The sequence below is a fragment of the Salvelinus sp. IW2-2015 genome, linkage group LG26 (assembly GCF_002910315.2).
Source record: "Salvelinus sp. IW2-2015 linkage group LG26, ASM291031v2, whole genome shotgun sequence".
Lineage (NCBI taxonomy): Eukaryota > Metazoa > Chordata > Actinopteri > Salmoniformes > Salmonidae > Salvelinus > Salvelinus sp. IW2-2015.
The window spans coordinates 7386589-7401166 of NC_036866.1; the positions used below are offsets into that span (position 1 = coordinate 7386589).

General features: G+C 40.7%; 1 protein-coding gene across 1 annotated transcript; it reads left to right on the forward strand.

Annotated features, from left to right (window-relative positions):
• Window positions 1-2617: 2617 nt before the first annotated feature.
• Window positions 2618-12504, forward strand: LOC111953020 (ATP synthase mitochondrial F1 complex assembly factor 1). The gene is made up of 9 exons (XM_023972089.2): window positions 2618-2856; window positions 6510-6618; window positions 9092-9145; window positions 9296-9358; window positions 9477-9527; window positions 9615-9662; window positions 10112-10207; window positions 11324-11431; window positions 11783-12504. The coding sequence occupies exons 1-9, from the start codon at window positions 2633-2635 to the stop codon at window positions 11960-11962; spliced, it is 933 nt and encodes a 310-aa protein (XP_023827857.1). The 5' UTR covers window positions 2618-2632; the 3' UTR covers window positions 11963-12504.
• Window positions 12505-14578: the final 2074 nt, after the last annotated feature.

Here is a 14578-nt window from a genome sequence, read left to right on the forward strand (position 1 = left end):
CAGTATTGCATGTTAACCTGTCAGGCTGTTGTGGCCAGGGTGGGATGGGCTGCGGCCGTGACACTGTGTACCTCGTCCCTCACCTCTCCTGGCCAGCCATGCACTCACATATTCTAGAGCGGTCAGCCAGGCGGAAACCTGCTGGCCAGCACACCCTGGGCCTCTGAGAGTGTGTGTGTGGGTGGGGGCGAGTGGTATAAGTGTTTGTGCTTGTGTGTGTTCGTGGCATGTGTGGGGTGTGCTTGCAGGTGAAGCAGCCCAGCCAGAGTTTCCGGCCTCGCCTAGTGGACTCCCCTCTCTGGCTAGAGTTATGCTCTGCTACCGTGAGCCAAACAACGCAAGCGCCTCTCAATGCTCAACCCCTTAAGACTGTATTCTGCATGAGGTACAGTCACATCATGAATAATATCTACTACAGACCTCAGAAGGTATAGTACCGGTACACTCAGTGATGACAACAAGCAGTACAAATCACTTTTATCCTTTAAATATGTTTAAGCTCTTATTGGTCGCTCTATTGTGTTGTTGAAATCAGAGAGGGACTATATTTGGGCCAAACATAATTTATCGAGTCTGATATTTCCTAAAATAATGTACCAGAATGTAATACAACATAATAAATATATTTTAAAATATGGCATCTTTGATAATTCTACTCTAGAAGTTAACATACAAACGACCAACAATTCTGCTCTCATGAGACATAATCAGAGTGCCCTCTTGTGCGCTTTGATAGAAGTGCACATGCCTCTATATTCAATATCAATTCATTCAAGGGGCTTTATTGCATGGGAAACATGTTTACATTGCCAAAGCAAGTGAGAGATATTATACAAAGTGGAATAACATACAAATTAACAGTAAACATTACACATACAGAAGTTTCAAAACAATAAAGACATTCAATGATTTATTATATATACAGTGTTTGTAACATGTACAAATGGTTAAAGCACACAAGTTAAAATAATAAGCATAAAATATGTTGTATTGTACAAAATGGTGTTTGTTCTTCACTGGTTGCCCTTTTCTTGTGGCAACAGGTCACAAATCTTGCTGCTGTGATGGCACACTGTGGAATTTCTCCCAGTAGATATGGGAGTTTATCAAAATTGGATTTGTTTTCAAATTCTTTGTGGATCTGTGTAATCTTAGGGAAATATGTCTCTCTAATATGGTCATACATTGGGCAGGAGGTTAGGAAGTGCAGCTCAGTTTCCACCTCATTTTGTGGGCCTCTATATTTACTGTGGTCACTAACGCTGATTCTGGAGAACCACAGGCTATGCAGGCTTTTGTTCTAGCACATCACTAATATACTTGGTTAATCTAATCACCGAGACATTCATTGGTTGAATTATGTGTGTTAGTGTAGTGCTGGGCAGGAACAAAAAGCCTGCACACCATGTGGCTGTCCAGGACCAATGTTAATAACCACAATACATAATTGTAGCTTACTGTCACTGTTCATTGAACATAGTGCACTTACACCATCTCACCAGAAGAGGCCACTATCACTACCTGACCACAGAACCCAACCGACATACACTGACTGTACAAAACATTAAAAACAATTTAATCTGCTAAATATGCATATGTGACCAATAGCAATTGATGCTGAAGTACTGTATTTCCCTCAGAAGAATGTTGTTTCTTACCAACCTGACTTGCCTAGTTAAATAAATGTTAAATAAAATAAAAATCTTTACGTTCGCTGAACTATGAGAACATTTCCAATGTCAAACCAGTTGGTGAACGTTCCTAGAACATAAATTAAATGTAGCCATCTTTGAACTTTTACAAAATACCAAGAAACGATTTATTTTTTTGTCAAGTTCCTTAAATGTGCTGAGAATGTTCACAAACCAAGCAACTATTCTGCACCATTCCCAGAAAGTTGTGGGAAGGTTGTATACAAAATTACCATAGGACAACCACGCTCTCACCAAGCTCTAAGAAACGTATGGTTCTCAGAACGTTATGTACTAGCTGGGATCTCTCAGAAAAAAGATAGGCCATGTCCACGATAGGGAAATTAAAAACTACAAATTAGATTTCAGTGCTTGAAAAGGTTGGGCTTGTTTTGTTCATATTTACAGTTATTACCGTGAAGTTTTATTTTATTTATTTAACCTTTATTTAACTAGGCAAGTCAGTTAAGAACAAAGTCTTATTTACAATGACAGCCTACCAAAAGGCAAAAGGCCTCCTGCAGGGATTCTGGCTGAGATTTTTTAAAAGTAATACAAATAACATATAAATATAGGACAAAACGTTGTTCTGTATATTTATCTCATGTATTACTTTTACTTGGGTTACATGCACGGATGAATTGGAGAATTCTCACATACTCTGTCTGTGCCATTGCTGTTGCATTCCAAGCTTGTTTTGATGCATTCCAAACTAATTTTGAAATGAATGCACATATTATGTGTTATACATATTATTATGTTCCTTCTGTAGTGATTTTGGGACATTTGTGGATTGAATTAAAATTCTTAAACTACTTAAAAAATGTGAAGGCCTATCCATTTAATTGTTATATAGGTCTTTCTCATAATTGTAATTGACACAGTACAGATCCTCGGAACGAATTTTTATGTTGACATTGTTTCTTTACGGCGTGTTATTTATGTGCGACGACGGCGAAGGGGGGAAGATGGCGGCGGCCATGGTGCAAATGTCTTGTTTGTACCGTGGGATGCTAACGGTCAGGGCAACTGGARTCCGACCGCAAATCCCAGGCCTGGTGCCGTCGCAGTTTCGAGCATTTTCTGTGAAGAAGGAGAAAGAGCCGGAACTGGAGGACAATCCATATTATAATAAATATCAGGAAAAGATCAGAAAGCTACGGAGGTAACGTTATAAGCGAAAAAAGTCACACGTTAGCAAATATTAGTTTAACGTTAGCTTGCTAATTTACCTACATTACATGGCAATAACACTGGGTGCTAGCTAATCTTGGTGTGCAACTTTCACTGTTTGTTAAATTAATTTCCCATGTGTAGTCAGCTAGCCAAGTCTTGCCAACTGTTAGCTAGYAGGGGTGTAATCATTAGTCCAGACCGTTTTGCTACGAAAACGAGTTATTGGACAAATTCAGGTTGGTCCCRTTTCGTTTGGTTCCTAGTGAATACACCCCTGGTCTCAAGGTTTTATTCATTACGTCTTCGGAAAAAAAATTACCGTTTGATAACCAAACGTAACGGGGAGGAACCTATCTGAATTTGCCAAATAACTACTTTTCCAAATCGTTGTCCGTTTGGAGTAAACGGTTTGTTGACGTTTTGCAACAGAATAGGCATAATGAATACACCCCAGCTAGATAACGATATCTTGGCTTGTGACACGAATGGTACAGCGTGAGATGAAGGGTTATAAATGATTGTTGATTGCTGCATATTTCTCATCCTTGCTATTGCTTTGTCAACTGAGTGTGGCGTGTATAGGCTTTTTGTTCCAGTGAAGTACTAGCTTGCTATCTGAACTAGAGGCCTTCACGGGTCCACCCCAACCTGATGACTCGGGGTTCCAAAAATCAGTACTTGACCCTTGGAGTCCTGTTTGGTGGCCAATTCTAAATGACAAACAAAAATGTATCATATTTACATTTTATTCTTTATTCACTAGAATAGCCGGGCCTCGAGGCATCCCAATTCAGCTGACGCCTGCCTCAACATTCCAATGCTATCGCAAAATGTGTCAGTTGGTTGTTTATGAAGGTCTTAGGTGATATTAGAATACGATTTTTTAAATTATAATTTCAAATAATACAAAAGCATTTATTAATCTATAAATGAAAAACCATTAACACAATTCAAGTGTTTATTTAAAAATAGGCTACATTTTAATATACTCCATCACAAAGAAATCCATTATTTTTAATTTAGGCAGATCTTAAGGAACAATATGAAAATGTATTTAAAAAAACAGAATGGCATATTTTGAATTTAATTATGTTAGTGCTTTTGAGTGTCGTGAGTGCCACTGCAATTCTGACAAAAAGGTCTATTTTCAAGCAGAGCTCATCCACAAATGTTTCTTCTTTGCGAGTTGTTTGGCAAAGATAGGTTATTTGGAAACATCAGAATCTTCTCTTTTTGATTAGTATATAAATATCAACACGTCTAACATGCATGTGACTGTAGGAGGATCTGGAAAAAGTAGCCTTTTGGTGCTCTTTCCAGACCCAGTCCTCCCTGGGCGCTGTGGCTTGGATGACTTTTCTTTCAAACCAAACTTAAGGCTGTGTAGGCTAATTCTATAAAACGGATATATACAGCTCTGGAAAAAATTAAGAAACCACTGCAAAATTATCAGTTTCTCTGGTTTTACTATTTATAGGTATGTGTTTGAGTAAAATGTCCTCTTGCTCAGTTGTGCACCGGGGCCTCCCACTCTTTCTATTCTGGTCAGAGCCAGTTTGAGCTGTTCTGTGAAGGGTAGTGCACAGCGTTTTACGAAATCTTCAGTTTCTTGGCAATTTCTCGCATGGAATAGACTTCATTTCTCTGAACAAGAATAGACCGACGAGTTTCAGAAGAAAGGTCTTTGTTTCTGGCCATTTTGAGCCTGTAATCGAACCCACAAATGCTGATGCTCCAGATACTCAACTAGTCTAAAGAAGGCCAGTTTTATTGCTTCTTTAATCAGAACAACAGTTTTCAGCTGTGCTAACAAAATTGAAAAATGTTTTTCTAATGATCAATTAGCCTTTTAAAATGATAAACTTGGATTAGCTAACACAACATGCCATTAGAACACAGGAGTGATGGTTGCTGATAATGGGCCGTTTCCAGCTACAATAGTCATTTACAACATTAACAATGTCTACACTGTATTTCTGATCAATTTGATGTTAATTTAATGGACAAAAAAACAAGGACATTTCTAAGTGACCCCAAACTTTTGAACGGTAGTGTATATCTACATTTAATTTGTAACACAAAAATATTATGCTCGTTATACCTGAATTATAGCCTACCAAACAGGCTATACACTGAGTGTACAAAACATTAGGAACACCTTCCTAATATTGAGTTGCACCCCCTATTTTCCTCAGAACAGCCTCAATTTATTGGGGGCATGGACTCTACAAGGTGTCAAAAGCGTTCCACAGGGATGCTGGCCCATGTTGACGCCAATGCTTCTCACAGTTGTCAAATTGGCTGGATGTTCTTTGGATGGTGGACTGTTCTTCAACCCAGAAGCTTTGCAGTTCTTGACACTCAAACCAGTGCACCTGACACCAACTACCATACCCCGTTCAAAGGCACTTCAATCTTTTGTCTAGCCCATTCACCCTCTGAATAGCGCACATACACAATCCCTTGTCTCAAGCTTGTCTCAAGCCTTAAAAATCCTAATTTAACCTGTCGCCTCCCCTTCATCTACACTGATTGAAGTGGATTTAACAAGGGACATCAATTAAGGGATCATAGCTTTCACCTGGTCAGTCTGTCATGGAACGAGCAGGTGTTCCTAATGATTTGTACACTCAGTATAGCCTACCTTATTAAGTCTAAATACATTTTTATCAAAACAGTTTAATAGGCTAGAATTTGATGGTGCACAAATTAAAAAGAATAGAGAATATTAGGTTACAGACGAAACTGAACTATGCGCTGCTCTGTCTAGCAAGTGGTCATCATCCCATAAAATCATCCTCTAATATTTGGTCACCAGAAATAATACAACTTTTATGAAAATACTATACTTTAGACAAATCGTTATTTTTGATACAAAAAATTTGTCAATGTTTTGCTAGTTTCTTCAGCAATACATTTTTTAAAATCTTTCGGGATGCATTTTTTATTTTACCTTTATTTAACTAGGCAAGTCAGTTAAGAACAAATTCTTATTTTCAATGACGGCCTAGGAACAGTGGGCTAACTGCCTTGTTCAGGGGCAGAAAAACAGATTTTTACCTTGTCAGCTCGGGGATTCGATCTTGCAACCTTCTGGTTACTAGTCCAACGCTCTAACTACTAGGCTTCCTGCCGCCCCATTTGGATCCAATACAGACCCAACCCAACTTGGACCCGGGTCTCTCTAATCTATGACATGTTTGGGTCGGATCTGGTCGTGTGTGTGTATATGTATGGGGATTTTGCGGGTCTCATTTTTGAGACCCAAGATCACTTCTAATTTGAACTTTCTACTACTCGGTACTTACCCTCCTGATTCAACTAACTTAATCAAGAGAATTCATTCATTTTTTTTGTACTGGGCAGGAAGAAAAGCTTGCACATACCAGGACAAGGATTGAGTGACAGTACTAATAACTACTAGCCGAAGCTAACTTTGATATTGTAGAGCTTGTAAGTCTTTTGTCCTGGTCTGGATAATTAAAGGTCTAACTGAAGTCATGACAGTCACTCTCCTCTGAGATGTTTCCTGCTACAAAATAAACTGTTCTTTTCGCCATTTTGTCTTTTCATATCTAGGCTGAACTGTAGCTTAGTTTTGAACTTACGGATTTCCTAACCAGGCTTTATTTCTTTTTTCAGTGCCAAACCGCAGGAGTTCAATGCTCGACTCGAGAAGCGAAATGAAATTAAACGGGAGCCACTCGGACACTCCAAACAATCAGAGTTCGTCAAACTCATGGAGCAGGAGGTAGGTTACTAAGTTCTGAGGTTATATTGACCTTAGTCTCTTGGACCTGACGGGTGATGGCAAGCAAGTCTACAGTCTAAGAGAACCCAGTGTTTTGATTTTGGAAATTGACCTCGCAGTCCGAGCTGGTTGTCTGGGTGTTTGGTCCTTATGATGCTAGGAAACTTWAAAAAAAAATATATATATATATTCTGGGTTCATGATTTCACCTGACTCATGCGCACAACCATGTAAGCACGAGCTGGGCTGGTGTGCGTTAATGGTGTGTATTTACATTGTGTGGTCATGCTTCAGGTTATAGGCATCTGAACCCACTACCAGCGTTTTGAGAAGTTTAATAATCATTCCTAGCGTCGTTTGGACCAACCACCCAGATAAACAGTAGAGTAAGTTCCAATGTAATTGGAGGGGTTGAGAGAAGACCGGACACAGCAATGTATCAGACGGTACCTAGCTAGGGTTAGCATTAGCTAGCTGTCACCGGCCCACCTATTAAGCTAAAGAAAGTTTTCACACAACTTGAATTTTTCCACAATTCAGCCTGAATTTAAAATGGATATTCATTGAGGTTTTGTGCCACTGATCAACACACAATACCCTACAATGTGGAATTTTGTTTTTAGAAATTTGCTGAAATGTCTTGAATCAATAAGTTGCATGGACTCACTCTGAGTGCAATAATAGTGGTTAACATGGTTTTTGAACGATTACCCTATCTCTGTACCCGACACATACAATTGTCTGTAAGTTCCCTCGGTCGAGTAGTGAATTTCAACCACAAAGACCAAGGAGGTTTACCAATGCCTCACAGAGAAGGGAACCTATTGGTAGAAAGGTAAAAAAAAGCAGACATTGAATATCCCTTTGAGCTTGGTGATGTTATTAATAACACTTTGGATGGTGTATCAATACACCCAGTCACTACAAAGATACAGGCTTCCTTCTGAACGCAGTTGCCAGAGAGGAAAAAAACTGCTCGGGGATTTCACCTTGAGGCCAATGGTGACTGTAAAAGAGTTTGAGAATTGAATGGCTGTGATAGGCGTGATAAGCGAAAACTAAAATCCAACACATCACTGAGTACCAATCTTCAAATGTTTAAGCATGGTGATGGCTGCATCATGTTACGGGAATGCTTGTCATCAGCAAGGACTGGGAGTTTTTTTWGGATAAAAATAAACGGAATAGAGCTAAGCACAGACAAAATCCTAGAGGTAAATCTGGTTGTCTGCTTTCCAACAGACACTGGGAAACAAATTCACCTTTCAGCAGCACAATAACCTAAAACATAAGGCCAAATATACACTGGAGTTGCTTACTATGATAACATTGAATGTTCCTGAGTGGCCTAATTAGTTTTGGCTTAAATTGGCTTGAACATTTATGGCAAGTCTTGAAAATGGATGTCTGGCAGTGATCAACAACCGCCTTGACAGAGCTTGAAGTTGCTCTGGATACGAGTTCCTGCTAAATGACTAAAATGTAAATGGGCTGAAAAAAATTATAATGGGCAAATATTGTACAATGCAGGTGTGCAAAGCTCGTAGAGGCTTACTCAAAAAGACTCGCAGCTATAATCGCTGCCAAAGTTGATTCTAACATGTATTAACTCAGGGGGTTGAATACTTATCTAATCAAGATGTATTAGTAGATATCATTTTTCTTCCACTTTGATATTTGAGTATTTTGTGTAGATTGTAAAAAAGAGAGAGAATTAAATCCATTTTAATCCCAATTTATAACATAACAAAATGTGGAAAAGTCAAGGGGTGTGAATACTTTCTGAAGGCTCTGTATATTGACCCTAGTGGTCCAAGGCACTGCATCACAGTGCAAGAGGCGTCACTGGTGGTGACGCCTCCAGTGGTGGAACAAACTACCTCACGACGCCAGGTCAGCGGAGTCAATCACCACCTTCCGGAGACACCTGAAACCCCACCTCTTTAAGGAATACCTAGGATAGGATAAAGTAATCCTTCTAACCCACCCCCCCCCCCCCCTTAAAAGAGTTAGATGCACTATTGTAAAGTGGTTGTTCCACTGGATATCATAAGGTGAATGCACCAATTTGTAAGTCGCTCTGGATAAGAGCGTCTGCTAAATGACTTAAATGTAAATGTCACTACAGTCACTGGTTCGATTACAGGCTGTATCACATCCGGCCGTGATTGGTAGTCCCATAGGGCGGCACACAATTGGCCCAGCGTCGTCCGGGTTAGGCCGGGGTAGGTCGTCATTGTAAATAATAATTTGTTCTTAACTGACTTGCCTATATAACACCTTTTGTTGGGTGTAATGGATTACCCTCCACTGCTTAGAAGGGTGTCCCACGGTTGTAGAATTCTTTACACTGAAACAATGTTTTTGCCAACCCCTAGATGCTCTGACAGCCTTTGTGCCAATATGCCCTACATAAGGAAACACTGTTTGATTGACATCCATTTATATGCAACAAATCTTATCTTATTTGCAGTTAGAGAAGCGTGACAACCAGGCTGATGGTTCAGGCAGATTCACCAAAGACAAGGTGAGAAGTCAAATCGGTGTATTAATATAATTTGCATAATCCGGTTGAATTTTGTGTACTGCTTTACACTAGGTTTTAAAGCCCATTGCTTTGTATGAGGGTAAATCACCCTGTCCACCTGGATAATGCCATTTAAAGTTTATTGCACAGACCCTAGGATCTATCCTGAACTTGGACTTGATCCAGGATAAGTCTGGAGAAGAAATTGCAGAGGTACGTGTTTAAGTGTTTAGAGTAATTCAAACCTTGCATATCTATGTAAAGAATGTTATTTTTCATGTTTTCATAAGAGGAATAAAATAAATTTGTGAAACTTTCATTTTGTTTTCAGCTTTGGAGGCAGTATTATGCCACAAAAGACACCATAAGCGCTGTCATACCAGTAAGTTTGCAGTTTTGTCGGATAACACTTTTGACAGTAGTTTAACAAATGCATAATTACAATGACATAATTCTTGCTGTATTTTAGGCTCACGTTTTTGAAGTCATTTTCAACAGAGCTAAGTGCAACCCTGTGGTAAGCATCTCCATGCTTTGTGCCTAGTAGAACTCTACTGTAGTTTGTTCAAAGGTTGATGATAAAGCAGTGTGTTTACAATGACTGCACACAATTTGGCAAACAAATTGTTTGCCAATTTGTGTGGCATGGTGACAGAGCAGATGTGGTTGTTTGAGGAGAAACATGCAGGAAAGGACACTTGATGGCAGTATTGTACAAGTAAAGAAAGGGAAGCTTTAATATTCAGCGCTTCCATAACATGTTAACCACAACCTGAATAATGTATGGACAACAGTGAATTGAGATGATTGAATCCCAGCATTTCAATATTTTTTTAGAAATGTTATACTCATGAGTCCACTATTGGAACTCATGTTGAATGGTTTTAATCTGTCTGAAAGTTGAATACAGAAACATTTAAAGGTATTACTCACCTGTATAACAATGTGTTACTGCCCTACATCCAGTTCCTGTATGCGTTACCCCAAAAGGAGGGCTATGAATTTTTCCTGGGGCAGTGGTCGGACCACGAGCTGCATTTCACGTCCCTGATCAATGTCCAGGTAACTCCTATACCTCCTCTTTTAATGTTTTATTTATTTAACCTTTATTTAACTAGGCAAGTCAGTTAAGAACAAATTCTTATTTACAATGATGGCCTACACCGGCCAAACCCTAACCCGGACGATGCTGGGCCAATTGTGCGCCGCCCTATGGGACTCCCGATCACGGCCGGTTGTGATACAGCCTGGAATTGAACCAGGGTGTCTGTAGTGACTTCTCAAGCACTGACATGCAGTGCCTTAGACCGCTGCGCCACTCGGGAGCCCCTCTTCATCCTAGTTCACCCAAACAGCACCATAGGTTTCAACACTGAACAAAAATATAAAAACATGCAACAATTTCATATAAGGAAATCAGTCAATTCAAATAAATAAATTAGACCCTAATCTATGGATTTCAGCCAATCAGAATTAATTTTTCCCCACAACAGGGCTTTATTACAGACAGAAATACTCCACAGTTTCATCAGCTGTCCGGGTGGCTGGTCTCAGACAATCCAGCAGGTGGCGAAGCCGGGTGTGGAGGTCCTGGGCTGGCGTGGTTACACGTGGTCTGCTGTTGAGGCCGGTTGATGTACTGCCAAATTCTCTAAAACCACCTTAGGTCGCCTTATGATAGAGAAATGAACATTCAATTCTCTGGCAACAGCTCTGGTGGACATTCCTGCAACAACATGCCAATTTCACATCCCTCAACTTGAGACAGCTGTGGCATTGTGTTGTGTGACAATACTGCACATTTAAGAGTGGCCTCCCCTTCCCCCCCCCCCCCCCCCCCCCCCCCCACCCAGACAAGGTTACTTGTCTAATGATCATGCTGTTTAACCAGCTTCTTGATATGCCACACCTGTCAAGTGGATGGATTATCTTGGCAAAGGAGAAATGCTCACTGACAGGGATGTAAACAAATTTGTGCACAACATTTGAGAGAAATAAGCTTTTTGTGCGTATGGAACATTTCTGTGATCTTTTTATTTTAACTTTCCGAGTTGCGTTTATGTTTTGGTTCAGTATTTGATGTATAGAAATACGATTATAGTCCTAGRTAACTTGTATTATCTGTGGTGTAGATTCTATACTATATTGACTCTGGTGTTTCCCTGACTCCCTCCACAGACCATGGGAGAGCACGCCCCCAGTCAGTTGATCCTCTACCACTATTCTGACCTGCAGAAAGACAAGGGTGTAGTGCTCATGACTGCCGAGATGGACCCTAAATTCATGGTAAGCTGTTTCTAATAAGCCATTGTACATGATGTAATACCACTTTAAAAATCCATAACAAGAATGATGTTGAGGTCAATGTTAGAAGGCAGCTGTTATACTCCACATTCAACAATAGCTTTACTCATACAGGCTAATCACTACTGTATACACACGACACATTTAATCAATTATATAAACAACTGTGGAATGGTAATTAGTCAAGTAGTTGTTCTGTAGATTACAACAATGTCATTCACCTCTGGTATTTTTTACACTGTAATTACCAGAACTTTTTCTAATGTATAGCTTGTTTTATTTGGTTTGGTCCAAGTGGAGGAAGGCTTTTAACCAAATACTCCTGTTTTGCAGACAGTACATCTGGCTCAGTGCTTGGCCAATCAGGTGCAGCTGTTCTACGGAACCCAGCGGCAGGAGATCTTTCGATTGGTGGAGACCTTCAACCACAAACCAGCTGACTTTAAACACATGGCAGTGATCGCTGAGTTGGAACAGAGTGGCGTCAATCCTGCGCTCTCCTCTGGGAACTAGATCAAGAGTTGTCAGACTGTGAAATTATGCTCCAATTTACCAAGGGATTGGCACATGGTCATTCATTTGGAGCCAATCTTGCGTTTGCGAAAATGACGTCTTTTGCTTGGCACTAATGACCTGGTTGACCAGATGCATCAGTCAAAATTTATGCTAAATTCCCGGGCATAGATGATGTAATGAATCAATGTTATTTAATCTTATCAAAGCCTTAAATGTTCTTTTTCACCTCGCCCCTGTCCATCTTACTGTTGTACTTGACAGTAGTATTCCTGTCAGAACCCAGTCTGTAACCCATAAGGCACTCTATACTGTACATAGGCCTGTAGTCAAATGTAATGCTCTATGACCCCTTGTGGAAGGCAGTGCTCTATACATGGAATAGGGTGCCATTTCGTGTATGGTGTATCCCCTTCCAAATATTCTTGTTATTTTTATATAGAATAACAGCAGGAATTTGGCTTTCAAAACAATGAAGTGTACAATGAGATTTCGTACATAAGTATATTTGTACATATAAGTAAAAGAAAAAAGTAAAGTCCTCTCACTGTCAACTGTGTTTATTTTCAGCAAACTTAACATGTGTAAATATTTGTATGGACATAAGATTCAACAACTGAGACAAACTGAACAAGTTCCATAGACATGTGTCTTAACAGAAATGGAATAATGTGTCCCTGAACAAAGGGGGGGGTCAAAATCAAAAGTAACAGTCAGTATCTGGTGTGGCCACCAGCTGCATTAAGTACTGCTGTAGAAAAGGCCCATGGAGTTGGTGGAATAATCCTTTAATTCATGGCGCTTTAATTAGGTCAGGTGGACATGACCGACAGATCTCATCCCCATAAAAGGAGGAAATCGCCATTGCCCGATCTCGCTGCTTTCTCTTCCTTAACTCTGTCTAATCCAGAAGTTCTGTGCGTCCATKAATCCACGTAAATCCACAGACTCTGTTACCTTTCATCTGAACTATCTGTTGCGATCGGGAGAGTGGGCCATCATTACACAAACATATTGTGTAATGTGAATGATCAATGATCACAGCCCTACGCATCATCATAGGCCAATTATGCAATCGATATGGTTAATATGTAATGACATTAATTACATGTACACATGAAGACACTTGAAAGGGTGAAATGAGAAATGTCATTGTTTGCTGAACTGATCGACTTTGATATCAAACTAATAGGGATAATAGATTGAATAACCATTCACTGTTTGGATTCTTTTATGATAAATAGTTACGAGCCCAAATGACTCACGGATGATTACTTTTGACTTCTTAATGAACTGGATTGTTGAATTCCCTAAATTATGTTAATAATGAATGATTATGATTTGATCTTTGTGATTATGAATTTGATTGGATACATGTTATTTTGTTTCCTTTGTTATGCAGCACAGACTACTCAGTAAATATACCACTTTATGGTTAAAGGAATTCCTGCCTCAGTCTCATCCATTCCTCTGTCACCTGACACGTGACCACCTGTTCACCTTCACTGTCAGTCATCCTACCTGTCCAGCTACCCACACAGATTCCACTAATCTTTCAATGGTCCTTCGAACCGGATGATGACTGAACCAAAAACAGGTGAAAAGGAAATGGAAGAGGAGAGGGAAGAATTGTCTCCACTGGAAGGAAGAAGAGAGGAGGAGAGAGCAGCTGAGGGAAAGGTCTTGGAACAAAGGAAATATCCAGGAGCTAAGCCTAAAGCAACAAAGGCTTCATCCTCAAGCACCAGAAGAACCAGGCAAGCACCTGGTTATCTTAAGGATTATGTGGTCGAGTTTCCCACATCAAAGGGCAAGCCCACCAGAGCTCAAAGTGGTGATGGATCAATTGTACGTTTCAGCCATCAACCATCCCCCCTGAGCCAAGGACCGGGAACTGCTTTGGAGCAGGAAAGTGGTCTACAGGAAGAACCCATGGAGGTGACTCCCACCACACAGGTCGACCAGCTTCCTGAGGCAGGCTCCGCTCACTCCTTAACTAAAGGGAAATCGTCGAGGCACTCTAGACGGAGAGAGAGTTCGACCAGTAGATACCCTTTTGGAAGTGGCCATGGCAGCCGCCATTCACTAGCCCTCAGCGATTCACAGACCGCTGTCCTACAAGAGAGGATGAAACTATTAGTGTTGGAGGAAATTGAGCGTCAGATTGAGGAGGAACGACAGGCTGATGAACGATGTCACCTATTGGATGTGCAGGCCCGTAGAGCTCTACAGGAAAGGGAATTCATTGCCAAGCAAGAAGGGAATTGGAGTAGGCACGGATGGTCTCATCCTTCCTGGAGAGGAACGACCTGACCTGTCTGCCTTTCTTTCCCAATTAGCCCCTCTGGTACAGCATGGCACACAGTCCCCGGAGGCTCACAGCGATGGTGGGTTTGTGCACATAGGTGACRTTGTTGCCGGTGATGTCTGGTGAGGACCTGCCTTACAACAGGCTTACAAGCCCTCAGTCCAGCCTCTCTCAGCCTATTGCGTACAGTCTGAGCACTGATGGAGGGATTGTGCGTTCCTGGTATAACTCGGGCAGTTGTTGCCATCCTGTACCTGTCCCGCAGGTGTGATGTTCGGCTGTACAGATCCTGTGCAGGTGTTGTTACA